This window comes from Aedes aegypti, chromosome 1 (genome assembly GCF_002204515.2).
Source record: "Aedes aegypti strain LVP_AGWG chromosome 1, AaegL5.0 Primary Assembly, whole genome shotgun sequence".
In the NCBI taxonomy this organism is placed as follows: Eukaryota; Metazoa; Arthropoda; class Insecta; order Diptera; family Culicidae; genus Aedes; species Aedes aegypti.
Window position 1 is genome coordinate 223,467,688 of NC_035107.1, and position 16,799 is coordinate 223,484,486.

The 16,799-nt window shown below is 39.3% G+C and overlaps 1 protein-coding gene across 3 annotated transcripts in view; it reads left to right on the forward strand.

Annotated features, from left to right (window-relative positions):
* Window positions 1–15,603, forward strand: part of LOC5574617 (rho GTPase-activating protein 100F) — a 294,042-nt gene extending 278,439 nt beyond the window's left edge. For all 3 annotated transcript variants that reach the window (XM_021857661.1, XM_021857662.1, XM_021857663.1), the window contains 3 exons: window positions 12,261–12,676; window positions 13,023–13,134; window positions 13,204–15,603. In XM_021857661.1, the coding sequence (XP_021713353.1) occupies window positions 12,261–12,676; window positions 13,023–13,134; window positions 13,204–14,852 (2,177 nt within the window). In that variant the 3' untranslated portion in view covers window positions 14,853–15,603. The remainder of the gene's footprint in view (window positions 1–12,260; window positions 12,677–13,022; window positions 13,135–13,203) is intronic.
* The last annotated feature ends 1,196 nt before the right edge of the window (window positions 15,604–16,799 follow it).

The following is a 16,799-nucleotide window of genomic DNA, read 5'->3' on the forward strand; positions in this document are numbered from 1 at the left end:
CTGTGGGCTGCATGTGCGCCATGGACTTATCCACGGTCTTCTTTTATCCTCGGCTTTCTTTTTCTTTTCTGCTGTTATTGCAGGCAATGTTTACATTAAATGACATCCGGACCAACATCCGGACAACGAATGTTCACCGGATGAACGTGAATTGGATGAATGCACAACGAATTCGTTCATTTTTTGTAAACACGGCCCGCAGTAAAAGGTTTTCTTCCCGGGGAAAGGAGCAGCGTGACGTCATTGTAGATTAGTTCATTCGCGATTATGAAGAGAGATATATTTTTTACTTATTTTTCACGCAAACGATGACAGTTCCTTACACGGAGATGGAATTCAACTCAATTTTGGGTTGTTTCAACGCAATTCCGTAGTTGAGCCCAATAACTCAATTTTGGCTAAATTTCCAAGGTCCCCACTAGAAAGTTTGGCTTTAATTCCATTAGAGAAATATACTCAATTTTGGGTAGATTTTACGCAAAAATGAGTTCTTTTGACCCAAACATAAGAAAAGCCATGCCCATGGGCTTAGCCAGAGGGGGGCAAAGAAGAAGCATTTCTCCACAGGCCGAAAAAAAAAACAACTACAAAAATGCGGCACCCAAAACAGGAGAAAGAGTCATGATTTTGGGAGGAAGGTGTGTTTTCATATTATGAAAATACACCATGACCAAAAGTCATGCAATCATGAAGCATTTTACCGTAACGCCGGCTGTACGTTACGTTTTCAATTTTTAGCGAAGCATAATGTCAATTGAAATCCTCAAATCATGAAGCATGAATGCTGGATCAGAATTCGGTCCATATTTTCATGATCGAAATGTTAAAAAGATTCATTGGACGAAATATTTGACATTCATTTTATATGAACGAAAATGCTCACAAAACGGGAATTGCATAGATATTAGTATGGAAAATAGCTAAAATGAAAACACAAAATTTGACCGACAGATTAGAATTTTCCGACTATGAAAATATACTAATCTCTAATGAGATAAATTTGATGGTCCGTTCAATATCGAGTTATGGAGAGTGTATTGATATCTATTGGGCAAAATGAAAAAAAAAAAAACAAAATTGTGTGCCAGAATAGAGGCTGTAGTAAAATGCTTAATTTTTTTTTTTTTTTTTTTTTGAGTCCTCCATAACTTTAGCCTTCTGCCAACGACCTTTCTATAAATAATTTTGTCATGAATCCACTATGGATCTTTACGAATCTTACAGGGAATCCTAAAAAAAAGTCAGTGATGGATCTCCCGGAGTTTCTGTCGAGGGTCTTGCCAAAAAAATTTCAGGGCTAGTAAGGACCGAGTGTTTTGAAAATAGTAGCTTTAGAGACTTCATGTCTGGAAAAAAACCAAATATGATCCAAGGAAAAATAGAAACCAAGAATACAAAAGAAACTAGGAGATAGGAATCTTCATATACAATAATTCATCGTTTCTTTAAATAATAAGGCAAGATATTTTTAAAATATATTTTCATGTGTTTTTTTTCAAATTCGTCGTCACATGTGTTTTCATACTTTTTTCCAGAAATTTTTTAGACATTAATTCAGGTACTCGCCTAAAGCCTTCAGTAAATATTCCGGTGAGTTTTTTTGAGATTCCATTTAAATCTGCCAAAGATGCCATGTTTATAGAATTTCTCCAAAGATTTTTCTACAAATTTCTCAAAAATCCCAAAATCTTCCAAAGGTTGTTCGATCGATTTCTCTATAGATATATAGAGATTTCCTTTCAAAATTGTATTTCAGAATTTTTTCTAAGAATACCGCTAGAAGTTCCTTTAGAGATTTCTCCTAACATGAATTCCTCCAGAAATTCTTCGATCCCAAGGAACTTCTGAAATAATATGAATTTAATAGGGATAATATTAACCCGTATAGGCCTGAGTGAAAGCAAAAATTCTAAAACTTTCACCGCTCAGTGAATTCTTAATGGATTAAAATGATTTTTTGTCAGTATACTGGCACACATATCTAGTTTCTAGAAGTGGACAGAGGATCACGGAAATATTCCTGGGGTCGGAGTTATTCCCGTGGATCACTGCGTCAGATCGGGTGAGAAGGGCACTGTGCGTTTGTGCCCCTAGAGGTAGGCAAATTTCAAGTCACAGATAATTTCCGGAATCGGTTATAATGTGACCACTACATAACGGAATTTTAAGAAAATTGCTTAAGTGTAATCTTTTTGAGAAACGATTGAATTGGATAACTATGAGTTTTGCCCTTGATTAATCCTACAAATGACCATTTTTGGGTCCCGGGACGCCTCAAACATGCGATAAAGTGACCAATTTGTATCTGAACATCTGTGCCAAGCTTATGGGAATGCATTTTAGTGCACAATTATGTTTGATTTCTACTTTTCGAGAATTGAAACGGTTTAGTATCCAACAAATCTATAGCCAGTTCTTCCGGGCATTACGTCCGAATGACGACATCCGGTAAATTTTAAAAGATGCAAACACTTCATTTATAATGTTGAATATCAGCTCTTAATGATATATGCAAATTAAAATGATTGTCATTGTAAATAAATAAACGTAACTTGGCATGTCCCAAAAAATAGCATTTTTTTACCCGACTTGACGCAGTGACCCACCGGAATAACTCCGGCCACAGGAATATTTCCGAGTTCCTCTGGCCACTTCTAGAAACTAGATATGTGGGCCAGTGTACTGACAAAAAATCATTTGAATCCGTTAAGAATTCTCTGAGCGGTGAGGGTTTAAGTATTTTTGCTTTCACTCAGGCCTATACGGGTTAAGGATGGTCAAGAATTATCAAGATCATTTTTCATGAATTATCGGAAAAACTCCTAAAATAATCTTGAAGAGTTTTTTAGATAAATTCCTAAGATTATTAAAAAATAATCCCAGGATAATCTTCTCTAGTGTCATACCATAAATGATGTTATATCAAAACTCCGTGTAGATTTTACTTTAGAAATTACTCCAGAATTGTTTATAAGAACTGTAAGAGTAATCGCTGGATGATATGCCGGAGAAATTTCTAAAGGAGCTTCATGAGTATTCCCTGGTTGATTTAATTGATGAATTTACGGAAGAGATGTAGAAACAGTTTTGGAGCAACTCCTTCAAGAAAAAAAAACTTCTGTAGGAATGTAAGGTAACAGCTGAATCGGTGAAAGAAATGAACTGTAAAATCTCTGAAACAAATCCAAGGATAATCACTGGGACGATTTTCAGAGTAATCCCTTTGAAAATCGCTGGAGGTTGTACACTGAGAACAGCGTTGCGGTTGAAAATACTATATCAGAGGGTTAAATTAAATACACAACGCCACTTGATTTGTGCAGACTAAATTCGCATTTATTTAGAATATTTTGTGCATTCAATTTTACCATGGCACCATTTGTATAGTAAAAATTACTACATCATGGTTAAAAACTTGCAGCAGACCAGAATCGAACCGAGGATCTGGCGATTGTCAAGCGCTAACGCTAGCCGCTCGGCTATCGACGCGGTTGGATTGAGAGGGAACAAAACGCAAATAAAAAGCGTTCATGATAGCTCAATCGTGGTTGGAATAGTAAATTTAAAAACACGTTCATGGTTCTCATTACTGCAACGCTTGTTTCAGTGTACACTGAAACAAGCGTTGCAGTAATGAGAACCATGAACGTGTTTTTAAATTTACTATTCCAACCACGATTGAGCTATCATGAACGCTTTTTATTTGCGTTTTGTTCCCTCTCAATCCAACCGCGTCGATAGCCGAGCGGCTAGCGTTAGCGCTTGACAATCGCCAGATCCTCGGTTCGATTCTGGTCTGCTGCAAGTTTTTAACCATGATGTAGTAATTTTTACTATACAAATGGTGCCTTGGTAAAATTGAATGCACAAAATATTCTAAATAAATGCGAATTTAGTCTGCACAAATCAAGTGGCGTTGTGTATTTAATTTAACCCTCTGATATAGTATTTTCAACCGCAACGCTGTTCTCAGTGTAGCTTTGGAGTGCTTAGGGTTACCAGTACGATTTTTAAAGTACATGTACTCTATTTTGCCTTAATTGTGTATTAAAAAAACAGAAGCAAAACGGGTCAATTGCACTCTTTTCTATATATTACTGATGATTACCGTACAAATCAAACCATGATGATAAATCTTCGAGCTGTTTAGCGGAATACCTATAAGTAGATGAAAAACCAAATTTAGTACTATACCATTTAATTCCACTAGAGTTTGTATCTTTTGACACTACGACTCGAGAGTCGAGTCTAGTACACGACACTGAAAACGGCCTTAAGTTGAGGTCGACATACGCGTATCAGTCAAAAGATACAAACTCTACTGGAATTAAATGGTATAATACTAAATTTGGTTTTTCATCTACTTAAATCAAACAATATTTTGAAAAAAAAAAAAAAAAAAAGAGTCACCTCTTTCCCATGGGAACAGGTGGTCGACAAATACTAGCTGAATCTAGTTGAGACGGTGAGCTCAATAATCAACAATATTTATTTGCTCCATTATCTTATTAAGTATAGACATTATTGATCTGACGGTAAAACTTTTGATAAACAATCAACCAACTAGTCAAAAATTCTTGAAGTGATTTTGGACTACCGTGCACCCCTGCCAATTTGAACGATACTTCATGCAAACCATCAGGGTTCATTATTAATTTGAACTTCTAATCACCCTAAGCACGACGAAAAAACGTGTTTCTGGTTACCTCATTGGTTGATTTGTTTTGATTCTTCATCCCGTTTCACAACGTTTCATTTCACTTCATTGCGTTGAGCTAAATGGCGGTTGAACCATTTTTTATTTGAACGATGTTCAAATCGACGGGGTCAAATTAAAAGTATTCAGATTAAAAGCGGTCAAATCAACTACTACTTCTTCTTGGTATGTGCAAAAACTTTTATTCAAGCACTTTTTCTAGAAACGTCGTCTTATGTTCTCGATGGTTGAACAAAGCAGTGGAAATTACAGGGTATAACTTTAAAATGTAGTATTAAAACACGAAAATTAAATCAACGAAACTCTATCTCTTACAATGTTATTGACAATTCTATTTTGATTTTTCATAAGGGCTTACTTGCAATGATTGATTTCTCTTCATCGTTAATCTCTACCCATTATTATAAAAAACTGATTCACATCGAAACGCATATTGTTGTACGATAAAGGATTACTAAATCTTGTATCGCATGAAAAAAAACCTTGCGACTTTATTCATTTCGGCAAAGTTATTAACAAAAGAGTGGATCGATGAAGTCAGATAAGCCCTTATGAAGGAACAGTGTCGAATTCCTTAGCAACAATTAAATAAAAGTCAATGCATGAAGTTCTTTTCTGATTTAAGTTTAAAAATTCGCTGTTCTCTGTTATTAATAAGCATAAAATGTTCTACATTTGGTAAAGAACATACTTGTTAAAATTATATGAAAGATTAAGTTATTACAAATAGTCAAAGCATATTATAGAGTTTGCGAATGAAATTAGGACTAAATTTCGTGGTATCTATAATGAAATTTCATTTTTGTTTTCGATATCTTTGGTCGTCAGTAGGCATAATGCAATCAAAGTCTTTAAATAAAAAAAGGAAAAAAATGGTCTAAACAAGGAAATTGAGACAAAAACGTTAGTAAAAAGTGCGTTTTCAATTTTATAAGTTTGGCTACATGTGCTCTTTACAGTGTTGAAAAATTTACTCTTTCCGGTGAGATCAAATATGGAAATCCTAGGAGTGCTCAAAGATTTTTTTGTGAAATATATGGAGACAGTCCTTTGAGAAACCCTTGAAAACCGCTGTAGAAATTTATCGACAAATGCCGGGAAGATTTGTTGGAGGAATAAAGATCCTCAGGAATCCATCCAAAAAATCTTCAAGGATTTTTTTTTCAGTTATTCTCTCTCGAATCATTTCAATAATAATACTCGGAATACCTTCAGAATTTATTTTAGAAATATAACAAAGGATATTTCAGGAATCACTTTGTTAAATTTTAAAGTTTTTAAGCTTTTACCAAAATTGACCCCTTTTGTCTAGAAATTATTGTCGATAAACCTAATAAATATACCACTGAAAACACTACTAAACATTGTTTCAAGAATCCACCAAGAAATTCTAGAAGGCATTACTACTGAAATTATTCTAGAACCTACAGTATCGTACATATAAAATGCACCAAAGCCGTTTTCCCATACAAAATGGTCAACTTCAGATAGCTATATCTCCGCCGTTCTCAACCGATTCTTTTCATTTTTCTGTGAGGAACTACAAATTTACTCAATTTTCGAAAACTATTGTAAGAGTTGTGAGAAAACTATTTATTCATAAGTACCAGATAGGTTGAATTTTGACATAATAAATGCACTAAGACACAAAGTGATGTAGCAGAAAAACTACAAGTTGTAGCATCTTGGTGTTTTCAGCGCATTTGTTCATTGAGTGGTACGGATCAAATGCGATGAAGACACCAAAAGGATACGACGCATAATTTGTCGGATACATCACTTTTCGTCTTGGTGCATTTTTTATGTCAAAATTCAACCTATCTGTAACTTTTCAACCAATAGTTTTTACACAACTTTTTAAATAGTAATCAAAAATAGAGGAAATTTGTAGTTCGTCACAGAAAAAATTAGCAGAATCGGTTGAGAAACTGCAGAGATATAGCTCTCTGAAGTTGACTATTTTGTATGAGAAAACGGCTTTGGTGCGTTTTATATGTCCGATACTGTACATAATTATCCACTCCAAGATTCTATCCAATGCTTCGTTGAAAATTTTGTACAAAGATTTCTTGAATTGGTCGGTGTTCAGAGAGTCTGGACCAAGTGTTTTCTAATAGTTTCAACAAAATGTACCCCAGGCATTCGAAGCATAAAAATTTTATTAGCTGAAATAATGTTTAACGTAACATCTGTATGAAAATAATATCGAAAAAAAAAACATAAATGATCTTTAGAGCGGCAAAATATCATCTAGTTCGGTCTGTTTGGACACCGACCAAATTTACTAAGTTTTTTTTTTAACTAGTTCGTTTATTTGGGGCTCAAATGCGTGTAACGCTTTACGGAGCCGAAGTTCATTTTTGTACTATTTACAATTTATTTACTTTTTCATTACCAAAGTTAGTATGGGATGGAGCCAGGGTACTCGTGGCAACTCGAGGTTAATGGTCACAATTTTGAAAGGGAAGGACATGGTAAGGATTGGATTTAGGGTTCTCTGCAACTCATCCGGGAGGTATAGCGTGGTAGCTCTATTATCGTGTCATGGCGTTGGTACCAATTTCTTGCCGGTATTCGTCTGCCGGATGGCCAGGATCCTCAATCTAACACAAAAGAGACAACACAGAAAAAAAACTGGAGAAGAGAACACAAGAGAATTAAACTTTTATACAAGACAAGCGAAGGAAATCGTAAATTGCGACCATATAAATGAAATCGCGTGTGCCCAACACATCTCTAACTGGAACATAGGGTTGTCTACCTCGGGCCGCAAGGGTATCCAAAAATTGCGCTCTGGAGGCGTCCATATCCGGGCACTGCCAAACTACGTGATCGATGTCGTCATAACCGGAACCACACCTATTACAAATATTGCTCAGCGCGAGGTTAATCCTGTGTAGATGTGCATCTAGCGAGTAATGGTTGGAATAAGTCTTGACATCACGCGAATGAAATCTCGATTTACGACCAAAACTTTCCACCAGGCTCGCAAGGAAACTCTAGGAATTATGGAATGTAACCACCGTCCCAGTTGGCCATTTAGCCAATCGCTTTGCCAACCGTGAAGAGAACTTTGACGTACTAAATGAAAAAAATCATCGTGTGAAATTCGTCTATCATAAATCTCACCTTCCTCAGCGCCCACCTTTGCGAGAGAGAGCCCGCCTTCTCATTGCCATAAATTAAGCAATGTGAGGGGACCCATACAAAGGTAATCTTATATGATCTTTTGACCAGTGCACACATCTGCTCTCTTATTTTTGTAAGAAAGTAAGATGCATGCTTTACAGGTTTCATCGATCGGAGTGCCTCAACACAACTGAGGCTATCCGAGAAGATGAAGAAGTGGTCTGTGGGCATGTTTGAGATCATCCCCAAAGCGAAGTTGATTGCTGCCAGCTCAGCAACATAAACCGTGCAAGGTTCCTGAAGTTTTCGGAAGGCGGAAGAGTTTTCATTGAAGACGCCGAAGCCAGTGGATCCATTAATACGGGACCCGTCAGTGAAATATCTCCTGTAGGAATCGACATTCTGGTACTTTGCGTTAAAAATACGTAGGATAGTAATACATCGAAGTTGATCTGGAATTCCATGAATAGCTTGTTCCATGGACAGATCATATTCAACAGAGAAACTGTCATTGGTGAAGCGTACACGTGGGAGGTTATAACATGGAAGGCTAATGTCAGATGACATGTAGTAGAGATAAACTCTCATGAATTTTGACTGAGCATTCAGTTTGAGCAATTCTTCGAAATTTTCGATAACGAGTGTGTTGCTCACTCCACACTTAATAAGTATTCAAATTTACTAAGTTGTTTTCTATGATTTTTCTTAGGCATTCTTCCAGACATTTTTATTGATAAACGGTTAATGGACAAAAGGTTGAAAAATAAATGGTCGAAAGGACAAAAGCTCGAAAAACATAAGGTCGAAAATAGGAAAATAATTTGCTTGGCGGGATTTTTTTTCTTAACTGAAAAAAGTTAATTTGGACAAATTGAGATGTAAGATTGTGAAAAATAATAGAATCGTTCTGGTTTGCTTCGATCCCACGACTCCCAATACGCTAGACTGGGCGCGTTAATCAACTACGCCACAGAACGGGTAACGATTCTGCAGCGCAATCGGCCAACCTGAAACCAAGAGTCGAATTGGACATCTCAGAGAGCCGAAGGAGGTGTAGGGTTGTGAAGGAGAAAATGGGGTCGTGACGGACTTTGGTTTCAGGTTGGCCGATTGCGCTGCAGAATCGTTACCCGTTCTAGCGTATTGGGAGTCGTGGGATCGAAGCAAACCAGAACGATTCTATTATTTTTCACAATCTTACATCTCAATTTGTACAAATTGACTTTTGTGTCTACGACCTTCAGGTATTGATGATAAATCTTCGAGCTGTTTAGTATGGTATAGTACTTAATTTCTTTTTTTTCATCTACTTCAGGTACAAAACACCGTCGGCTGGTTAAGCCGTAATAGACATGACCCTGATTGAGTGAAAAAAGTTTTTCGAGCTTTTGCCCCTTCTTTGTGTACTTCGAGCTTTTGTCTTTCGACTTTCTGTCTTTTCGACCTTTTGTCATAGACCCTAATACTTGGAAGCATTGGAATTTCTGTAGGAATTTTAGTAAAATTTCAAATTATAAAAATGTCTTTTATCTTTGAAGTACAATTACTAGTTTTTCATGGAGAAACGCCTGGAAAAATATTAGCATTTTTTTTGTTTTAGGTAAGTTTATTTAGTTCTACAAAATTTCCAACATAAATTCTACTCAAAATATATTTAAGTTTTATTCACCACAGATTCCGTAAGAAGGGGTTTTCCAAATATTCGTTTACGGCTCACTATACTTGATATTCAGCCTAAAATTCCGGGGAGAATTTTGCTAGGTACTCCCAAGTAAAAATCTATGCATTCTCCTAAAGTAAGTAAGTTTTTAGAATCTAGCAGAAGTTCCATCTAAGATTTTTAGCATTTTTTTTTAAGAATTACATCTTTTTTTGCAGGAGTTTCCTTAATTTTTCCAGAATTTTATTCAGAGATATTTTGTGACTTTGATATCCTAAGAAACACAAATTGGATGAACTCTTTAAAAAATGTCAATCTCTAAGGGAGTGTCATCTTCGTTGAAATTCGAGACAAAAACTTGAAACAAATTTTTGAAGGATATCTAGAAAAAAAATTTGGATTAATAAATCTTTGAAAAAGTTTTTTTAAGTTTATCCATAGACTATGGCCTGTAGTATGTAGAAATACATGTAGACATCTTTGGAGTTTTAGTGAATTATATCAAAATGTTCGAACTTTGTCCGACAATACAGCCAAAAATCGAACTTTGTAGCATTTATCAAGACAAGGAAGGTTGAATTGGCACATTTCACACAAAAACAAAAATTCACACGAAGAAAATGAAGTACCCAAAAGTAAGTTCATTCCACTCAACTCCGGGGATTCGTGCGTTAACCTAATTTTGAGTTGATGGGGTAGAAGTTGTTTTCATTTGCAGCCATGCAAAACAATACCTACTGGCTATGTTCTTTTCACTCAACCGGCAGATCAAAAAACTCAACTTCCAGTACTAGGCCACTTACTCAAATTTGAGGTATAACGCATAGAGGTACGGTTTTTGGATTGTTTTGCTCTTCGCTCTCTGACAACAATAGAAGAAGCGAATGAAATGGGGAGAGAAAAGTAACTCAAAAATAAGTTAAAAAATACTCAAATATGGGTTTTCCGTGCAGGGCATTCATATAGTGGTTATCACGCCCAATGGTATGGGTGCCCTAGTGTAGATGTAGTTGTGAACCTTAGAGGAAAACAATATGCACTCAGTCTCGAAAAACACCCAGAAACCGGGTGTAAATTTTTCAAATTGGGTAATATTTCCATATGCATTTTGATGAGTCTGGAAAGCGTGTGCAAGTTTCTTTGAGGAAAACAAAAACAAACTGTGTATGACGAGCGTATACTAGTCTACGTGTGTTCAAATGTCACTAAGCTCTATGAAGAGTGTCACAAATGTCAGTTTTGCTTGAAATATGTGAAATTATGTTCAGGCAGCGTCCATAAATACCGTAGCATTTTTGGCCTCTCCCATCGTAGCCTATTTTTCCATACCTAATACATGGTTAGTCATAGACCCCCCTCCCCCATGAAATGCTACGTCATTTATGGACGGACCCTTATAACCGTTCGTAAATCGTAAGTGAAGCGCAGGCAAAAGATTTCGTACTTTTTTAATTATGATTACATCGTGTTACGGCTAACCAGCCGAGTGGAAGTTTGAACAACTAGCGTCAATGAGCTTCTAAGAGATTGTCAGGGTTCCTAAGGCAATTTTCAAAATATACCCCAGTGATACTCAAGAGGTTCTGAAATAGTTTCAAGGGATCCCATGAGTTTCAAAGGGTTCTCAGGATATTTCCAAGTTTTTCTAATAACATTATAGTTCTGCAACGTCATGGTGCGTCAAGAAAATTTGCAATACAAAAAGATCCTCGACCGGGAGGATTCGAACCCACGACCAGTGATGCATTTGAACGCGTTCCAGTTCAATTTGTTGAACGCAGTGGTCAAGTAGGCTTGAACATTGAGCAGTTCAAAAATATGAACCCATGAGAGCCGAAAACTGAACCAAATGAATTTTGACTGATTTACAACGAAAATTTATGCCAAAACTATGTGTTTAATATGCATAGTATTGAGGGGTGCAAGTTTTTCTTCTCATGAAAGTTTACGGCGATTCCTTCATTTATTTCCTAAGTGACAGCCCTAATCATAATTGCCAACTGAACGGGCCGTTCTTGAGCAACGGCAGGCTCTTGCTAGTAAGTTCATTGACTACTGCGTTCTCGTGCAAATTTGGCTCGAGAAAATGCATCACTGCCCACGACTCTACTTGGTCTTGTTGATTAGCTGCGCGTTTAGCGCTGCGGCTATCTGGACTCCATCTGGTTTTAAGATCGTCAAACAACTGCATTCTCCAATTGCGTATAAAGACTATAGTCGATAGATGTAGACCTTGGTCAACTGCGATGAAATAATCAGTTCTTCGAATGATAGTAGTAATAAAACAAGAAATGATAAAAAGCTTGGATAACTTTGCCAAACGAAGGCATGTTACGTTCTTTCAAATCGAATAGGTATTGCTGAGGTGCACTCTAAATGAACTGCCAGTCTTCAGACACGACGCGATTCACACTCATATCAAAATCATATATTTTTTTTGTCAAAATCTTGAAAACCAGCTCCAGCTTTTTCTTAAATTTCTAAAAAGAACTATTACCTGCCTATAGCATTGGGATAACTTGTATGCGTCCTTTCATCTCTACATCTATCAGTGTCTCATGCTCTCCATGGGAATGTTCTTGTGCGTAACTCCACTTGGTGTAGTCCATGTATGTGTAACACGTATGTCGAAAACTCTATTCTCTCCCCCGATAAACCTCTATCCCAATATCATATCGTCCCTAAAAACTGCCAATTCACTCTCATAAAGCGTACGCAATATCTCGTGGTTAATTCAGAGTCCTATGTAGACAGGTCGGCGCGGCGAGCCAGTAGAGCCGCGTGGAAACAAAGCCAGTGCGTTGCCAGTGGGCAAATCTCCGGCTCTACACCCGTCCCTCCCATCATCATTGGGGGCGGCCCCACTCAGCCTCAGCAGCAGCAGTCTCAGTCTCAGCTCCAACACCAGCCATCGATCTCAGCTCCATCAACCGTCATCGGCGGCAGCAGCGGCAGCGGCGGCGGCATCATCCTCCCTGTCGGCGGCATCGGGGACAGCGGCAGCGGCGGCGGCGGAACATATCTCCCGTTCAGTAGCCAGCAGTCCATCAACAACCTCCTTACAACACGGTCCGCGTCCGCTCTCAGCCACTCCCAGCAGTCTACAGTATCAATCAGTAGTGGCTCAGTTAGCTCAATCCCATCGAGCCTCGCCACAAGCGGTCCCACAGGTAATGACCAATCTTTCAGACTCTCACTCGACAACCCTCTCCTTATATCGATGTACTGAACTAGTCCTCGAGATGTGTGGAACACAAGATACAGACCGACAGTTTGACACTCGAAACAGCCCACACGCGCACGAGCTAATTCATTTTGCGTTTTGTCTAGATTCTTACGAGTAACTGTTACTTTTGAACACACACCAACACTCGAGCACCCTAACAGCGCACTTTCAATCGATCTACTATCTACATCTTACTATCATCCCCATAGTGTTAGCGTTAAGACACGTTACGTTAGTGATTTATAGAGTAGCCACGTGCGCAGATGCTAATTCGGATGTTTCTCTTGCAGCCCCATCTATTGGAGGGCTCAGCGGCCTCGGCGGAGCACGGCCAATCGCCACGTCACGTCACACCCTCCCCAAGCTCTAGTTCCACCTCGTCGGCGTCCGGATCGGGTTCCGGTAAGTTCACAAGCATCTATATCTCCGGTATAACTTTTGACCTTTGATCCACTTTGATTGTTCCCACAGGTACTGATACCATCAAACGTGGCGCATCACCAGCTTCGGTTAAGTTCAAAGAATCCGGCAGTAGCTATTCCCTTAAGTCGGACACGAGCCGCATCCTCAGCAGTAGCGGTAGCCTGGCAAAGAAGTACACCCCCAATGGAGCCGGCAACGGCGGCGAACCCATAGCCAATGGATCCTCTCCATACGAGCACCACCCGCCGTCGTCTTCGTCGTCGACGCTTCTTGGCAACGGCAATGGAGCTATTCGTAAGCAGCAGCAGCATCAACGTGACGGCAATGGCAGCACTAGCAGCACTATCAACAATGGACCAAATATCTCCTCATCATCAGATCTACAACTTCCATCCAGAAGTGTTCTTTTTTCATCGGATTACTTATCATCCACATCGACCTCCTCGACATCAGTAACAACAGCAACGACGGCAGCATCAGTAACGAAGCCAATGGCACCACTGTCAACGCTGGACGTGGCAACGTTCAGTCTGGATGAGAAGAACAATTTGGTGGTATCTCCGTCGCCTTCGTCAGCATCGGAGTCATCTCATCATTCGTCGAACTCTTCGCTACGCGAACGATCACCACAGCCATCGCCTTCACTGAAGCGACAGGAGCCTGTTGATCGAACTGATAGTGTCACAAGTACCAGTACGGGCGGTTCAAGCTTGTTCTCTTCGCTGCGCAGTCAAACCCTCGGCAGTTACCAGTTTCCGTCGAGTACGCTGAAGTTGTCTAGTCAGTTGAGCGCCGATTCGGCCACTTCTTCGGCAGACGATGGCAGCACGTCGTCGTTGCTTCGGAAACTCACCACATCGTTGTCGAGATCCATCACTAGTAATACAGGCACATTACCATTATCGTTAGGTAGACAAAGCGCTAGTAGTGCACTATATCAGCAAGACATAAGCTATTCAGGCGGCAGTAGTAGTGGTAAATCAACGAGTGCTTCTCTGAATTACGCAAGCCCAGCCGGTGGTAGTAGTTTATTGAGCGGTGGCGAAGGAAATGGGAGCAGTGCGGTTACCACGGCAGCGGCCGTCAGTAGTATGAGCATCTACGGAACTCTTCCGAAGAATTCGTCAATTTATTCATATGGCGGCACTTCGTCCAGTTTACTGACGGGTACGTCCAGCTCATATGGCATAAGCGATAGATTACGGGCACTGACTGGAAGTGGGAGTGGCAGCGCAGGAGGGGACAGTTCCAGTGGTTTGGGATCTAGCATGACAACGACAACCACTTCGTCTAGCTCCGGAGTGGACAGTGGAGCCGGCTCCAGTGCTGCCGATCTGGGCGCTAGTGGATATGACTACGAGTCATCTGGATTCTCGTCCACTGGATTGACCTCATCCTACGGTGCCACTTCTGCTTCCTCTTCTGTTTCGATGACTACGTCGGCAGGCTCTGGGCTTTCGTCATCGTACTTCAGCACCGGAAGCGGTAGTAGTCCTTTTGGAGGAAATGGCGGTGAAACTACTAGCAGTAGTGGTCCTCCGACGTATCGAGTGCAATATTCGTCAACGAACCCCTTTCTACCTAGTTACAATCCTCCAAGCGACAATGGCGCCGGCGCTACAGGTAACGGCGTTACAAGCGGGCGTAACGGTGGATTAAGGTCTTCGGACGAAGACGACTCGTTCGATATGAAATAAGATGGAACCGTAAAACAGTTGAACTCGAACAGTATTAGTCAAACTGTAGCTGACCAGGAGTATCTAGAACTCTCTTTGTTAACTGTGGATTAGGATAATTACCAGTACCAACTAACAGAACCTTACAATCAACTTTTCTCTTCTTTCATACGATGCATTTTTTCCCAGACAACAATACAATCAAAACGAAGGCATTTCTTTTTTCAAGTATTCAGCACTGTATCGTTTACACCAAGGCGGTCGCGTGTTTTCACACGTCCGCGAAACTCCTTTTCTAGGTTACGTTTTATCGCGAAAGTTACAGGTTTACATATACTACCAAACAGGCAAAAATACAAATTTTGCAGAAAACCCAAACGTACTTATGCATTATATAGCTGTATTGTATACCGACGGGAAGAAGTAGCATCTGCAAACGGCAACAAGATCATTATAAGGTTATACTAATGAACGTGTGCATTTGATACGCTTTACTTGTCCTTTCGAACAAAAGAAAAACAAAATCCAATAATCGATGAAACTGCTTTAAACGAATACCAACAACGCAAAGCCCAAAACACAATTTCACACGAACACAGTCACACATCTGCAAGGAAGACCATCGTTAAGAAAAAAAGAAACACATTTAAACAAATCGCCTGCTATTGTTCATGGAACGAAGCGCGAGGCAAAAAAAACAAAACAAATCGAAAACAATAAGACGAAAAAGAACAAGACTAACTTTTACATTGATTACAGTTATTGAGCAAAGGAAAAATAAGAGAATTAACAAAACATTAGTCGATCGGTAAATCTCTCTCACACACACACATTCAAACATAGACAGATTGATCACAAATTTGCTGAAAACTCGCGCTTTAAAACTGCCCGAACACTGAAAAACGAGAGGGCAAGTGTAAAATATGATAACCACAACGACATTAGAGTAATCCGGTTTTATGGAGATCACTTGTATTCCATCACAACACCCAGATCGTTTTTCCTCTTCAAGCAAAACTATGTACAGAAACAGGTTGCATTTCAGGAAATGGACAGTTCACCAAGCGTCATACCAGCGCGGAAACGGGAATGGAATCATTTTAAGGTCGGTTATTAGAAGATCAATTTGTTGAAAGTAGAATGGATAATTTTAGGGTGATATATGAATGGTTTGGTGAGGTAAGGTAAAATAACACTATCGAAACTGCAACGGTCGTCTCATTGATTGATTTGATTTGACTTTATTAACGAGATTTTTAGCCCTAGGCTAGTTCATCTCGGGACCAACGGCTTTACTTCCCTTCCGAAGGAAGTCGTCACTATAACTTTTTACGTCATAAGTGACTATATCGGGGATGGGATTCGGGGAGGCGAGTGTTCTAACCACTACACCAGGTCCGTCCCCAATATCGTCTCATGTCTTTTATTGAAATTTTGGGTATTCAAGTCTAGCTGGAAACCACTGTGGAGATCTCTGTGGAGTCTTCTTCGGATGCCTTACTGTAAACCTCCACTGAGAGGTTCTGGAGATTCACGTTAAGATATTTATGAAAACCTCTGTGGGGATTTCTCTGGATATTTCATACAAAGGTATCGACCGTGATGATTTTATTTTGAAATTGTTTATCGGCATATCGGTCTATTTTGCTCGAAGTAAGAGGGAGCATGGAGAAGAAAGCAATGAATACTAGATGGATAGGTACCGTAAGGGAACGGCGAGAGAAATTGGATTAGATGTTGAAGAGGGCATACCATATGAAACAGTATTACTTGAAACGTCACCGATATGCCGATAAACAATTTCAAAATCTGGATATTTTTTTAGGCAATTTCTTTGGATTTCGACCAGCAATTCCTCAGAACTTCCTCCGGATTTTCACCGGAAATTCTTCCAGAGTTCTTTCAGAAAATGCTTTGAATTCATCTAGCGATTCCTCTGGATTTAATCCATTAATTCCTGGAAAGTCC